The sequence below is a fragment of the Panthera uncia genome, chromosome D1 (assembly GCF_023721935.1).
Source record: "Panthera uncia isolate 11264 chromosome D1, Puncia_PCG_1.0, whole genome shotgun sequence".
Taxonomy (NCBI): Eukaryota; Metazoa; Chordata; class Mammalia; order Carnivora; family Felidae; genus Panthera; species Panthera uncia.
Genome location: NC_064808.1, coordinates 46,306,001 through 46,320,253, shown reverse-complemented (window position 1 = coordinate 46,320,253; position 14,253 = coordinate 46,306,001). Strand labels below are relative to the sequence as shown.

At 35.7% G+C, this 14,253-nt stretch overlaps 1 protein-coding gene across 5 annotated transcripts in view; it reads right to left on the bottom strand.

Moving 5' to 3' along the window:
• RNF141 (ring finger protein 141) overlaps positions 1–14,253 on the bottom strand; it is a 33,297-nt gene that overhangs the window by 6,016 nt on the left and 13,028 nt on the right. For 4 of the 5 annotated variants that reach the window (XM_049650129.1, XM_049650121.1, XM_049650147.1 and 1 more), the window contains exons 3-6: positions 12,619–12,727; positions 10,485–10,666; positions 8,730–8,837; positions 484–3,553 (exon numbers count right to left, since the gene is read on the bottom strand). In XM_049650129.1, the coding sequence (XP_049506086.1) occupies positions 3,403–3,553; positions 8,730–8,837; positions 10,485–10,666; positions 12,619–12,727 (550 nt within the window). In that variant the 3' untranslated portion in view covers positions 484–3,402. Of the gene's footprint in view, positions 1–483; positions 3,554–8,729; positions 8,838–10,484; positions 10,667–12,618; positions 12,728–14,253 lie in introns of those variants that run through there. The other variant, XM_049650157.1, reaches the window with a different exon arrangement.

Below are 14,253 nucleotides of genomic sequence, written 5' to 3'. Positions count from 1 at the left end.
TTGGACTGCCTTTTAATGAATCCAACTTTCCACTGTTAATCACAGAAACAAAAGATAATTTCAAGCAGCCTTATTACCCAGATATAGATTAGGTATAAGGAAGTTGAGTTCAATTTGAAATGAATTTTAAAACATAGGACGCAAACATCACAACTCCCCAGAGCACAATACAAAATAGTCCTCTAAGGAATATAAACATTTAGTATAGAAGAATGTGAAACTACGTAAGAAAAGAGTCTCTTCACTTAGCTAAAATTTACTTGCTAAAGATTATTTATTGCACAATATATCAGTTTGTCCTAAGAATAAAGCAGATACTATTATTCTCAACTTCTAAATTCAGTACGTAGTCAAATACATTTTCTCAAACTAAAGTTCTACAGCATCACAATATGAGTAAACTCTTTGTTACTGAGTTAGGATAGGGAAAACATTTTAACTTCTAAAACAAATTCCTTAGAGTTCATGAAAACATTTCACAAATCCTAGAAGGCACACATTTATTTCCTATCATAGTAAGTGCATTTAAGTACTTCATATTTAAAAAAGACAAAGCTGTACAGAATACAAAAAGTGTACATTTTATCCATGAAACAAATTTACAACTTTTATGATTAGTTATAATAGTAGAACCTACCTAACATTCACATCTAAAGAATTATCACCCAGTTAATGCAGTAGGCAAAAACCTGTGCTCATTGATTTAATAAGACTAACAAAAACTAAGAACTTTCTACTTCACAGTAGATCAGTTAGTGTCTTGGAGCTCATATTGGAAAGTAAAAAGGTTTGGGCAATATCAGGTCGTTGGGCTTACTGTTAAATAATTCCTTGAAAGGTGAAGGATTCTGGGGGATAAGATCATTGGCTATACCTGGAAAGTTCCAAAAACATGTAAAGCAACTTTGTTCATTTTCAGAAACATTCTTCAATTAGGCAATCTGAGTTAGACTCAGCAAGTCTAATCCAAAAGGACAATTTAAAATCTTAGAGCTGGAAAAGATCTCAGAGATCACCTATCCCAAGGTTTTCAAAATCTGTCCCATGGGATACTAAGACTTTGGGGAGGAGATTCAGGGTTCTACAAATCTGACTTGAATTAAAAAATTTTTGGTGGGGGCGGGGGGTTCCTGGGTGGCTCAGTCGGTTAAGTGTCTGATTTTGGCTCAGGTCATGATCTCGTGGTTTGTGAGTTTGAGCCCCACGTCAGGTTCTGTGCTGACAGCTCAAAGCCTGGAGCCTGCTTCAGATTCTGTGTCTCCCTCTCTCTCTGCTCCTCCCCTGCTCGCATTGTCTCTCTCTCCCTCAAAAATAAACAAACATTAAAAAAAATTCATTTAAAAAATAACTCCCATCATACAACTACATTACTAAATAAATTCGAATATCCTGGATACCACCAATGCATTAATACATGTTTTTATTGGTTGACTTTATAATATTTATTGTGGTATATAGTTATATAAGGAAATTTATATTAATAAAATATGACTTTTATATAGAGGGGTAGTGTGTGTGGGTATATAGCATGTATGTGTAGGGGTTCTGAGTAAGATTTTACCTGGGGGGAAAAAAAAGTTCTACTGCTAAAATAAAGTGTAAAAAGCACAGATAACATCTCAGTTTCTAACGTAGGAACCTACAAACCAGCAGCAGGGACTTTCTCAAGGTCACACAAACCATCAAGCACATTGCCAGGTGGATATGATAGAGCCCCTCGTGCTCCACAGTGGTGTTTAGCTATTTGGTCCTGGGCTGTCTCCATCATGAATGTCAACCAATTAGTTACCAATATTTTGGGGGTAAAATCAAGCTATCTTTGGTCAGACATTTTTGGGAGGGAAATGAATTATTTAATTTGCATGCCTATTAAAATCCTGATATCCAGGGGCACCCAGGTGGTTCAGTTGGTTAAGTGTCTGACTCTTGATCTTGGCTCAGGTCATGATCTCGCAGTTTGTGGGTTTGGGCCTGTGTCAGGCTCTGTACTGACAGCACAGAGCCTGTTTGGGATTTTCTCTCTCTCTCTGTCTCTCTGCCCCTCCCCTGCTTGCTCTCTCTCTCAAAATAAATAAATAAACTTTAAAAAATAGTTTAAAAAATCCCAAAATCCAAAAATTCTGCCATCATTAAGCAGCAACTTAAATTGTGTACTTTGGTATTTTGGAAAATAGTAATATTTGCAATTATGCATAATAAGTCAAAAAAGTTACATGGAATGTTAATGTATCTTTTAAAGGAGACATCAGGTTCTAGTTTTATTATATGCTAATATGTTAATGCTTAACATAAAACAAAAAGTTTACTTTATAAGCAAAATTTTTGAAAAATGAAGTGTCACTAAAAATCATAATTCCATTATGACTATACTCTCTGAGTATTTCAAAGGAAGTACAGTGAAACAGTAGAAAGCCAAATTATCTCCTGATTTTCAGAGGTGTTCATGGTACACGTTTAAAAGGCTGTACCCTATGTTCTTCTCACTTAATGACATAAGAAATTTAAAGACTTTGAGACTTCAGAAAGATGCCTTCAAGTTAAGAAAATAAAGGCACCATGAACCAATATTGAATGATTTACCATAATTTGGAAATACAAAATTCAGGATCTGTGAAGAAGAAAAATTTCCTTCTGAAACTCCAAGATGCAAGAGCATTATCAAAAGCTATTTAGAACAGTTTTCCAACTATGGGAAAGCATTTCCAGATCAGCCAAGAAGATTCCCCAGCAGAAATCCATTTACAAGGCGAAGTCACGCCCAGCTTTATAGTCCTCACCCAAATTACACAGCATGGAAAAAAAAAAAGACTTTTAAGTAAAAAACATGTAGTTCCAAAAACACATTGCTACAGTTATGAAATAATTGTGGATCGTTTCAAGTAAAAATTATTAAAGGAGCAATAATTAACCACAAGGGGGCATACACACTCCTTAGATTCCAGCAGAAAGACTAAAGTAGTAACCTGCACTTTGATATACTCTACATTTTCAGTCACTTCAAATTTTCTCTCAGATGGCTACACTTTTTAACATTCAAAGTTTATTTTAAACCTAACTAAATAGATCCCAGAATACTCCTGCCCTGAAAAATAGTGTTTCAGAAGTCTCTGGAAATGTTGCTGTTACTTCAGCAAAGGATTCAAGAGCAATTAGTTCTAATATATATTAGAACAGATAAATAATAGAAAAATATGGTCTAAAACAGTAGCAAATTTTAGTTTACTATAAATGGAAGACATAGCAAGTTTATCAAAAGAAATGGGACAAACTGTCAGAACAGCGAAAATAAGAGGGTAGGGAAAATTGATATCTCTGCGTCTGTGCCACAATATCCCTGCATTCTTCCCCCATGACCAAAGTGTTTGCAGCTTGTAATAGCAACAGAAGACCTTCACCCCAAGGTCATGGTATAAGGGGCTGGCCTGCCTCATCAGCCATGTTAAGAATATAGTTAGCCATATCATCTTCAGTGGGTGCATCTGACACCACCCAAGATTCATTTGCTCCAGTCATCTGTAGGCGACAAATAGGGCAATTCCTGTGTCGATCACTCCTATCAGAGAAGTCAAATAAAGAACAGTTTGTTTTTAATTCTTTAAAAAAAAAATAGGTGTGTTTGAAAAGTAATCCATGTACATGGTTTAAAAAAAAAGTAAACAGCATAAAAGTATACAGTAAAAAATAAATCTCTCCTTCCCACTCCAATCTTTAATTCTTATCCTCAGGGGCAACTACTGTTACCAGTTTCTTATATATTCTTCTAGAGATAGACTACACATGATTAAGCTTGTGTGTATATATACATTACTGCCTTTTTTACTTGTCAATATATCTTTTTTTTTTTTTTTTACTTGTCAATATATCTTATAGGCCATTCTGTGTTAGTACATGTTAGAGCTGTCTGTTCTTTTTAAACATACACTGTGTGGACAGGCCATAATTCACTTAACTCATCTCCCACAGAAGGACATTTAAGTTTTCCCCTATCTTTTACAGCTACAAACTGTAAAAGATACAGTTAGGGGGATGGAAGCATTCAAGGTTTAAAACAGAAGATGAAACTTACATGTAGAATAATTTTTCTGACAGGGAAAAAACATATATGATCACTTAAATGAGATTATGTTTTCCACAGGGATTTTTCTGCCTTGACAAATATTATTTTGGAAATTTCAAAAATACCACATTTGAGCCAGAAACATGTCATGCAGGGAAAATGTTTTTCTCCTCATTTCTCAGTGAAATCTGAGACCAAAGTAATTAAATTATATCAATTGCTCTTTGGCTTTTGTGCAAAAATTTAGAAATCTGTTCCAAAAACTATGTGAAAGCTAGAGCTGGCATATATTATTCAGATTCATTTCTGGTTCCTCAGAGATATTTTATAAGATAATAATGTGTTCTCTTCTGTGCACAAAAGTCTCAATTTTAAGAGTCAACTTCCGTTTCTGGCCAATAGGGACCAGATTTATCTTCCCACTTAAAACAATGAAAACACTGGAAAAATACATGAAACAAGGCTTTCAACACTGGACATCATCAGATAACACAGGACAATAATCCCTGGGGATGAGAAGCAAAGAAGGTGAGCCCTATAATTGCCCCAGCTTATTGTCTTGAGAGCCTTCAGGCTGTAGAGCAAGCAGGAGAAACCCAGATGGAGCCTGGCAGACTCTCTGAGTTGAAGAGACACAGCTGAGACTCTTGGGAGGCCAAGGCAGCTAGAGTTCACAGGGCAGAGTACTGAAGTACTTAACTGCAGAAAGTTACACAAAGGGAGAAGTCTGGAATCTACTGAAGGTCTCCTTAGGATATATTCAGCAGAGTTATGATCAGTGTGTGCATGTGAGGCTCAGGAATCACCCAAAAGAATGTGAAGGAACACTACCCAAAACTCACACAGGGCCTGGGATATTGCCTGCTTTCACCAGACAGACTGGAAAACCTCGTAACTCATGGAGCATTGAGCAGAGTACTCTGAAGGGTCCCCTGAAGGCCTCATTAGTGGGACATAATTAGCTCTCAACTAAACACTGCTCTGGTCCTGCCTAACAAATCATAAAAGCAAGACCCAAAAGGATCAAACTGTTCTAAGTAACTATATTCCAGAACAAAGCTCAAGGATATTTATAGGAATACAAAAATATCCAGTACCCAAAAAGGTAAAAATCACAGTGTCTGGCACCCAGTCAAGAACTACCAGGCATAAAAAGAAGCAGAAAAATACAAGCCCAAATGAAGAGGAAAAATCAATCAAAACCAATCCAGAGCAGACACAGATGTTAGAATTAGCAGGGAAAGAAAATTAATGGTTATAACAATCATATTCTATGTATTAAAAACACTAGAGGAAAGACCAAACATTTGAAGTAGAGAGATAGAAGATATTAAAAACATTTTTTTAATGTTTATTTATTTTTGACAGAGAGAGAGACAGAGCATGAGCAAGGTGGGGGGGGGGTGGTGCGGAAAGAGAGAGGGAGACCCAGAATTCTGAGCTGTCAGCACAGAACCCGATGTGGGGCCCGACATCACGGAGAGTGAGATCATGACCTGAGCCGAAGTTGGATGCTCAACTGACTGTGCCACCCAGGCGCCCCAAGATATGGAAGATATTTTAAAAACTCAAACTTCTTGACATGAAAACTATAATGTCTGCAATAAAAAATACACTGGATGGGATTACTGACAAATTAGACATTGCCAAAAAAAAAGATTGACAAATTTGAAAAGATCTAGCAATGTTAACTCTCCAAAATGAAAACATACAGAAAATGATTTTTAAAAGGAAAAGAGCAACAGTGAGCTGTGGGACAACTTTAAGTGGTCTAATATATGTGTAACTTGAGTCCTAGGAGAAGAGTGAGAACAAAAATATATTTAAGAAAATAATGGCTGAAAATTTTCCAAAATTGATGATGCAATAAACCTACAAATCCAAGGAATTCAGTGAACACTAAGCACAAGGAACGTGAAGAAAACTACTAGAAGGCATATCATAATCAAACTTCTCAAATCAATGATAAAAAAAAAAACCCTTAAAAGCAGCCAGAGGAAAAAAAGGCATATTATCTAGAGAGGAAACAAAGATAAGAATGATAGCATATTTCTCATAGGAAACAATGCAAGAAAAATGAGGGTGGAGCGAGAGCAACATCATTAAAGTCCTGAAAGAAAAAATAGTATTAGTCTAGAATTCTATACCCAGAAAAAATATCTTTGAAAAACGATGTTCAGACACTCAAGAACGTTCTATGGAATCTACAAAAAAGCTATCAGAACTAATAAATGGGTTTAGTAAGGTTGTAGGATAAAGGATTAATACACAAAAATCTATTGCAGTTTTATATACTAGCAACAAATGATCAGAAATTGAAATAAAAAATACTCTTAAAATAGCCTAAAATACAAAATAATTAGAGATAAATCTATCAAAGATTTATAATACTGAAAACTACAAAAATTGATGAGACAAGTGAAAGAGCTGAATAAATGGAGAAATACACTGTGATTGTGGACTAGAAGACTTAATGTTGTTAAGAAGTCAACACTTGCCAAATCAGTCTATTTATTTGATGCAATTTTAACCAAAATCCTTATAGCTGTTTTGAAGAAATTGACAGTTGACTCTAAAACTCATTTTGAAATGCAAAAGAACTAGAATAGGCAAAACAACTTTGACAAAGAAGAACAAAGTTGGAGGACTAACATTCCCTGATTTTAAGACTCAAAGCTACATTAATCAAGGTAGTGTGGTATTGTTATGAAATAAACAGATCAATGGAACAGAAGAGAATCCAGAAATAGACCCATGTGTATTTAAACAAATGATTTACAATAAAGGTGAAGGGGCAATTAGTGAAGGAAAGATAGTCTTTTCAGTAAAATGTGCTGAAGCAACTAGATAGCCATAGGCAAGAAAAGAATTTTGATCAATACCTCACATCATATACAAAAAATTAACTCAAAACGGATCATAGATATAAATGTAAAACCTAAAATTATAGAGCTTCCAAAAGAACAGAGGAAAATCCTTGTCACTTTAGGTTAGACAGATTTCTTAGATATGACACTAAAATCACTATGCTTAAATAACAAACTGATAATTGGACCTCATCAAAATTAAAAACTTCTACTCTATCAAAGACATTCTTAAGAGAATGAAAAGGCAAATCACAAAGTGGGAGAAAATATTTTCAAGTCAAATATCTGATATGTATTCATAATATAGAAAGAACTCTAAAACTTAATACCAAAACAACCCAATAAAGAAATAGGCAAAAGATGTGTGTGGGCACTTCACCAAAGACAGACAGGTGGTAAATTAACATATAAAAAGATGCTCAACATCATCAATCAGTAGGGAAACGCAAACTAAAACTGCAATGAGATACCACTACACATCTGTTAGAATGGCTAAAATAAAAGGACTGACCATACTTACCAGAGGGGAGGAGAGTAGGGGGATGGGTAAAACAGGTGAAGGGGATTAAAAATACACTTCTTTTGATGAGCACTAATATATGGAACTGCTGAATCACTATATTATACAGCTGAAACTAACATAACACTGATGTTAACAACACTGGAATTAAAGAAACAAAAAAACGAAAAACAAAAACAAAAACAAAACTGACCATACTAAGTACTGGCAATGTTGTGGAGCAACTAGAATTGTCATACACTGCTGGTGGCAGTGCAAAATGGTACAACCACTTTTGGGAAACAGGAGGCAGTTTCTTTAAAAGGTTAAACATATACCCACCATATGATCTAGCTATTCTACTTCTAGGTATTTAACCAAGAGACACCCAAAATACATGTCCATAAAAAGACTTGTCTACAAATACATATAGCAGCTTCATTTGCAATACCTAAAAATTGGAAGCAATCCAATGTCCATAATGGGTGAATAGATAAGTAAACTGTGGTATACCATACAATGAACACTACTCAGAAAAAAAGGTGGGGGGGGGGGGGGACTACTGATAGCATGCTATAACATGGATAAATCTGAAAATAATTCTATTGAATGAAGAAGAAAAGAGTGCATGTTATATAATTTCATTTAAAAAGATTCTAGAAAATCCAAATTATTTTATAATGACTAAAAGCAGATTAGTGGTTGTCTGGGGACTGGAAGTGTTGGGAAAGAGACTTTACAGTGGGGCACAAAATAACTTTTGGGGTGATTTGGGGAGGATAAATTTGTTCATTGTGATGACATTTTTTATGGGTGTATATATGTCAAAACACCAAACTGTACTTTAAATATATGTAGTTTATTGTATGTCAGTTATAAAGTCACCTAAATGCTTGATTTTTATTTTGTAAAATAACGTGCTTGACTAGCTGATCTCTAAAGTTCTCTCCAGGTCCAATAATCTAATATTCAAGGATTCATATTATTCCTTTTAATCATATATAGAGGCAAAATACAGAAATGAGGACAAAAATGAAGAAAAAGGGAAGCTTGTGATTCTAGACTCAAGTCAGGCACAAATCTTACAGCAAAAGTAAAATGCCAAAATTAAGATACACTGCCACATTTCATAAAGTTAAAGTATAAAAATGTTTTTAACCAGAAGAGGAAGCATGTTATACAATCCAAAGTACTAAAGAACAAAATCTTTTACACTTAACTACACTATTATTGTATCCTTTGAAGTTTATTCATGTACTTTTCCATTTGATCTGTGCCCATCCCTTGAAGGCAGCAGATAACTTACCATTTATCAATGCACTTCTGACAAAAGCTGTGAGCACAAGGCAGGATGAGGTCAGCTCGACCATCCATACAGATACAACACTCCTCCTCGTCAGTCAGCTGCTTCACCCTGCAGTGTGAAAACGGAGCTAGAGCAACAATATTCTCTGCTGTCATTGTGCTTTAAACTTTGTCTCCAGTGCCTTAGAACGCATTATCAGCATCTGTGTGCCCTCAGCATGAAGCAAAACATGACTCAGGCAAAATAAGACTAAATTAACATCACTTTTAGGGACAGCAAACATTAGGGAAGAAGTACTAAGAGGGACAAATTTCATAAAGAAAGACTGGATAATAGATGAACACTGTGATGATCAAAAAGAATACATAAACTAAAACTGGAAATACTCAGGTCTTTCTGAAGATAATAGGCCCTTTTGTTTTTAAATTTTTTTTTAATGTTTATTTTTGAGAGAGAGAGAGCGCGCGTACGTGCGCTTGTGCACGAGGGGGGGAGGGGCATAGAGAGAGGGAGACACAGAATCTGAAGCAGTCTCCAGGTTCCACGCTGTCAGCTCAGAGCCCTATGTGGGGGTAGGGCTCAAACTCATGAACCGGAAGATCGTGACCTGAGTCAAGGTTGGACTGGGCCATACAGAGGCCCCCATATTAGGTCCTTTCAATTATATCACATTTACATAAATGAATTCGACCGACAGAAGATTTATTTGCCATGTAGGATACAAAGCTCTTTAAATTATGGACCTTGTTGGGATGCCTGGGTGGCTCAGTCAGTTAAGTATCTGACTATTTCAGCTCAGGTCATGATCTCACAGTTCATGGGATTGAGCCCCGTGTCAGGCTCCTGCCAGCTCAGAACCTGCTTGGGATTCTCTCTCTCCCCTTGTCTTTGCCTCTTCCCTGCTCACTCATTTTGTGTCTGTCTCTCCCAAAATGAATAAACATTAAAACAACAGCAACAACAAAATACAGAAAAGAAAAGCCTAAACATTGCCAGTCATGCTCTAAAATTCACTTGGCATTTCAGTAATATTTGTACAGCCCAAACCTAGAAAACCAAACAATCCTATAAACAACAAATGATAAAAGGAAATAACAATTTTACTACAATATAGTATTTGGAAACCAGTTGGTTAAGAATAGACCAGAAAATGCAACTGTAAAAGAACCAATAAAAGAGAAATTCTTGCTAAACATACTCTTAATTTAAGGTAAAAGACACTGTCAATACAGATTTTCACTGTCTATTCAGTATGACAATAAGACAGGATGTCAACATGTCTGGATCCACCAAAGACTTTTTCCAATGAGGCATTTACAAATTTAAATTATGGTCATGGTTGTCAAATGGCAACAGGTGGGAGTGTTCACATGCAAAAAGCATTATAGAGAAGGAAAAGAAAGTTTAAATAGAACAATAATATATTAGGCCTGAGTAAACAAATTCCATCAAAGAAAACTCTGGCTGACTTCATTTCTTCCTGTTATAAAAGAGATATTAATATCCTTTGTCATTAAATGCAAGCATATAGAGTGGAGAGTGCATTCATGGAAACTGGGTTGATAGAAGCATTACCTGGTGTGAGTCACTTTAATTTTAACAATGTCATGAAGCACAGACATCCAAAAACTGATCAGCTGAGATAAGAAGTAATGTGATTTAAGATATCACAAAGAGCACCAGCAAATATTACTGAGATTTCAGCAGCTTGCATATTGGAAAAGAAGAGAAACATGGTACTTATGTACTGTATACCTTCCCATCCAAAGACTAGCCTGACACGATGTTACAGATGATGAGTTTTCATCAGGGTCTTCAGAGGTGGAGCTCATTGCCAATACTCCTGATGCTTGACTTGTGATGTCTTTATAAAGCTGAATAAACTGGTACAAATTCATGATCCGTGATGCTTCCACAATGCCAGTGCTTTTGTTAATCTACAAATACAAAGAAAATGAAAAAAAAAGTTCATAATTTCTTTGACCAATTTTTTTTTCAAGTTTTTATTTAAATTCCAGTTAGTTAACATGCAGTGTAATATTAGTTTCAGGTGTAGAATTTAGTGATTCATCACTTACATACATCACCTGGTACTCATCACAGCAAGTGCCCTCCTTAATCCTCATCACCTATTCAATCCATCCCCCTTCTCTAATCATTTTTCCCAAGAGGGGGGAACAGATATTTAGTCAAACATCCTAGGAAGTAAAATTTTTCAAGGTTTGCAAACTACCTAACAAGAGAGAAAAAGAATGTCTGAGCAAATGAATAATAAATGTCATGTCTCCTACATTTATGGAAGTCAAAGTACTTGCACACATGTATCTCATTTGATACTCAAAATAACCCTGTAGGCATCACCCTGTTTAGAGTTGATGATGTCAGATGACTTTCCCAGACCTAAAAAATGAATTTCAGAGACCAGTATTGACAATTCTTTTTAACTTCTTAACGAATTTCTTAACTAAAAGATTTATTTGAATCCAACAACCACATGCCATTCTACTATAACTGAAACAACCAACTGCTTTCTTGAATATCTTAAGTTCTATTTTACACTAAAACTTCCAAACTAAAGAAAGAAAATTACACTAAAGTAAATCCTAAGAAAAAGTGGTTGAATTCTTCCCAGAAGGCTATTTTGTTTTGGCAAAAAAACTCATTTAGTATAAAGTGGAACCAGTGGCCTACAGATTGTACCTCTCCCCACCCTCGCTTACATTCTTTTATTATTATTATTTTAAAGTTTATTTATTTATTTTGAGAGAGACAGAGGGGGGCAGATGAAAAGAAAGAGAATCCCAAGCAGGCTCGGATGGATAAAAACAATACAATTCATGAAGTTCCTTTTTTAAAGTTTATTTATTTATTTTGAAAGAGACAGAGAAAGACCGAGAGTACAAGCAGGGGAGGGCCAGAGAGAGAGGGAGAGAAAGAGAATCCCAAGACGGCTCTGTACTGACAGCACAGAGCCTGAGGCAGGGCCAGAACTTACAAACTGTGAGATCATGACCTGAGCCAAAACCAATAGTCAGATACTTAACTGACTGAGCCCCCAGGTGCCCCTCATGAAGTTTCTTAATAGCCATTGTAGTCCATAATTTTAATTAACCCATTAATTTTTCTAATATTATTTCCATAAAATATTTCATTTAAACATCATTTAGATTAGCTTTTATAATGAATTAAATATTATTTGAGGATAATCATGGTAGTAACAGTCAAGACAAGGTCTTTTTGTAAATACAAAGGTTATAGCACAATTGTGTTTCAGTCGCTTAAGATTAAGAAATATGAGGAGTGCCTGGGTGGCTCAGTCGGTTGAGCATCCGGCTTCGGCTCAGGTCATGATCTCATGGTTTGTGAGTTCAAGCCCCGCGTTAGACTCTGCTGACAACCCAGAGCCTGGAGTCTAATTCAGATTCTGTGTCTCCCTCTCTCTCTGCCCCTCCTCTCTCTTTTCTCTCTCTCTCTCTCTCTCTCCTTCCCTCTCAAAAATAAATAAATCTTAAAAAAAAAAAAGTTTAAGGAGGGCACTTGTTGTGATGAGCATTGGGGGTCGTATGTAAGTCATGAATCACTAAATTCTATTCCTGAAACCAATACTGCACTGTATGTTAATAAAATTTAAATTTAAAAAAAAGTTAAAAAAATGACAAGGTTTCTATTATGCCTCAGCAAAGAGAACTAGAAAATTTAAAAAAAATAAAAAAATTGCAAACTGCTTTGATGAAAATGAGTTGCCTTAAAATAAAACCTTGTAATTTTAACCAAAAAAAATTAGCAAGTTATTAATATGTAATTCTACTATACTGTATTACATGATTAAGTGTGGCTCTAACCACCAAAAGAATTTAAGTTCAGAGCTTGAAGTCTCTGTTGTCCTCACCTTGGTACAGATCACCCGTACAACCATTTTCCATAAGGCAGAGGAATCAGACCGAGGGAGTACCTCAAAAACAAGATGTTTTCCCTGGCCAGAAACCATTTTAGCAGTTCTGAAAAGAGACAAACACATTTGTCAATTTTATGAAAAGTCTTATAAAATAATGGAGCTATGAAACCAGATTCAAGAAACCCTTTAAAACAGAAGAAAATCTGAAGAAAATACAGAGACAAGTAACAATAATGATTGTAATAATTAGATTCTTAAAACACAGGGAAAGAGAATGTTTTGATTATAAACATACAACTAAGTTTTTAACGTCAACAGCATCGCTGACAGAATAATAGATCTTTTTATGTCATATCTCAATGGTTTTTTAATGTCTAACAAAGATGTCTAGAAAAAAACACATCTAAGAAATCAGGTACTTAAAGAAAAAGTTTAGCTGGTTTCATTTAGCCACATTATTTTTCCTTATGTTTATTTATGTATTTTGGGAGAGAGAGAGAGAGAGAGAGAGAGAGAGAGAGAGAGAGAGAATATGAATCCCAAGCAGGCTCCATGCTGTCAGCGTGGAGCAGAATGCAGGGCTCTATCTCATGAACTGTGAGGTCATGACCTGAGCCAAAACCAAGAGTTGGATGCTTAACTGAATGAGCCACCTGCATTTTGACCACTGCCTCAGATGTATAAAGTGTGAGAAAAAAATCTTGCTCTTGGTTGAGCCCTAATTTAAGCAACACACAGCTCTTTGAAAAAAAAAAAATTTTTTTTTTTTAAATTTGGGACTGGATCAAGCAAACGATTTGAGACACCTTAAATACAGCTTTGCTATCTTCCTTTAGCAGAGTAATTTTGAGGGCCACAGGATTCTAACATAAAAATATAACACCTTTAGAGGATAATTCAGTATCTTCCCATTAATGCCAAATTATATCAGATCAAAGATACACTAAGTATTATCATTAGTCACATTTCTCTCTGAGCACCAGTGGGGATATCATACTCAGAACCAAAGGATGTAGAGGTAAATAGAAGCCACCGAAAATAAAGTAACTAGCTCTAGGTAACAAAGTCTGCTAGTGAAATTCATCTGTGCCAGTTCTCAGCTATTTTCTAGCTATTAAGCCACGCTTTTTGTATAGGTTTAACTTTATAATTCTCACACAGCATTGCACTTGTGAAATGCCCAACTCTGACCCATATAAATTAGTTTTAGGAACCAAATCCAGTCAGAACATCCTGTGCTAAGTAAATAAAAGGAAGATATTCTTTACTATCACCTCTATATTACACAATAAGCTTAGCTGTGGATGCTTTCACAAGACATATTTTATCTGGTATCTTTAGACCAAAAAGTAAAATTTTATAGAACAGATGGCTTATGCATATAAATTCCGAGACTCTAAAGGGATGGCAGATGTCAATGATTACTCTTCATAAGAGTCAAAACAATAAACACCAAAAAGCATTCCACTCAGGCACCTCGATGACTCAGTCAATTAAGCATTCGACTCTTGGTTTCAGCTCAGGTCATGATCTCATGGTTGTGAGATTGAGCCTCACGTTGGGCTCTGTACTGGGCGTGGAGCCCGCTTGGAATTCTCCCTCTCTCCCTCCCTTCCTTCCCCCCCCCCC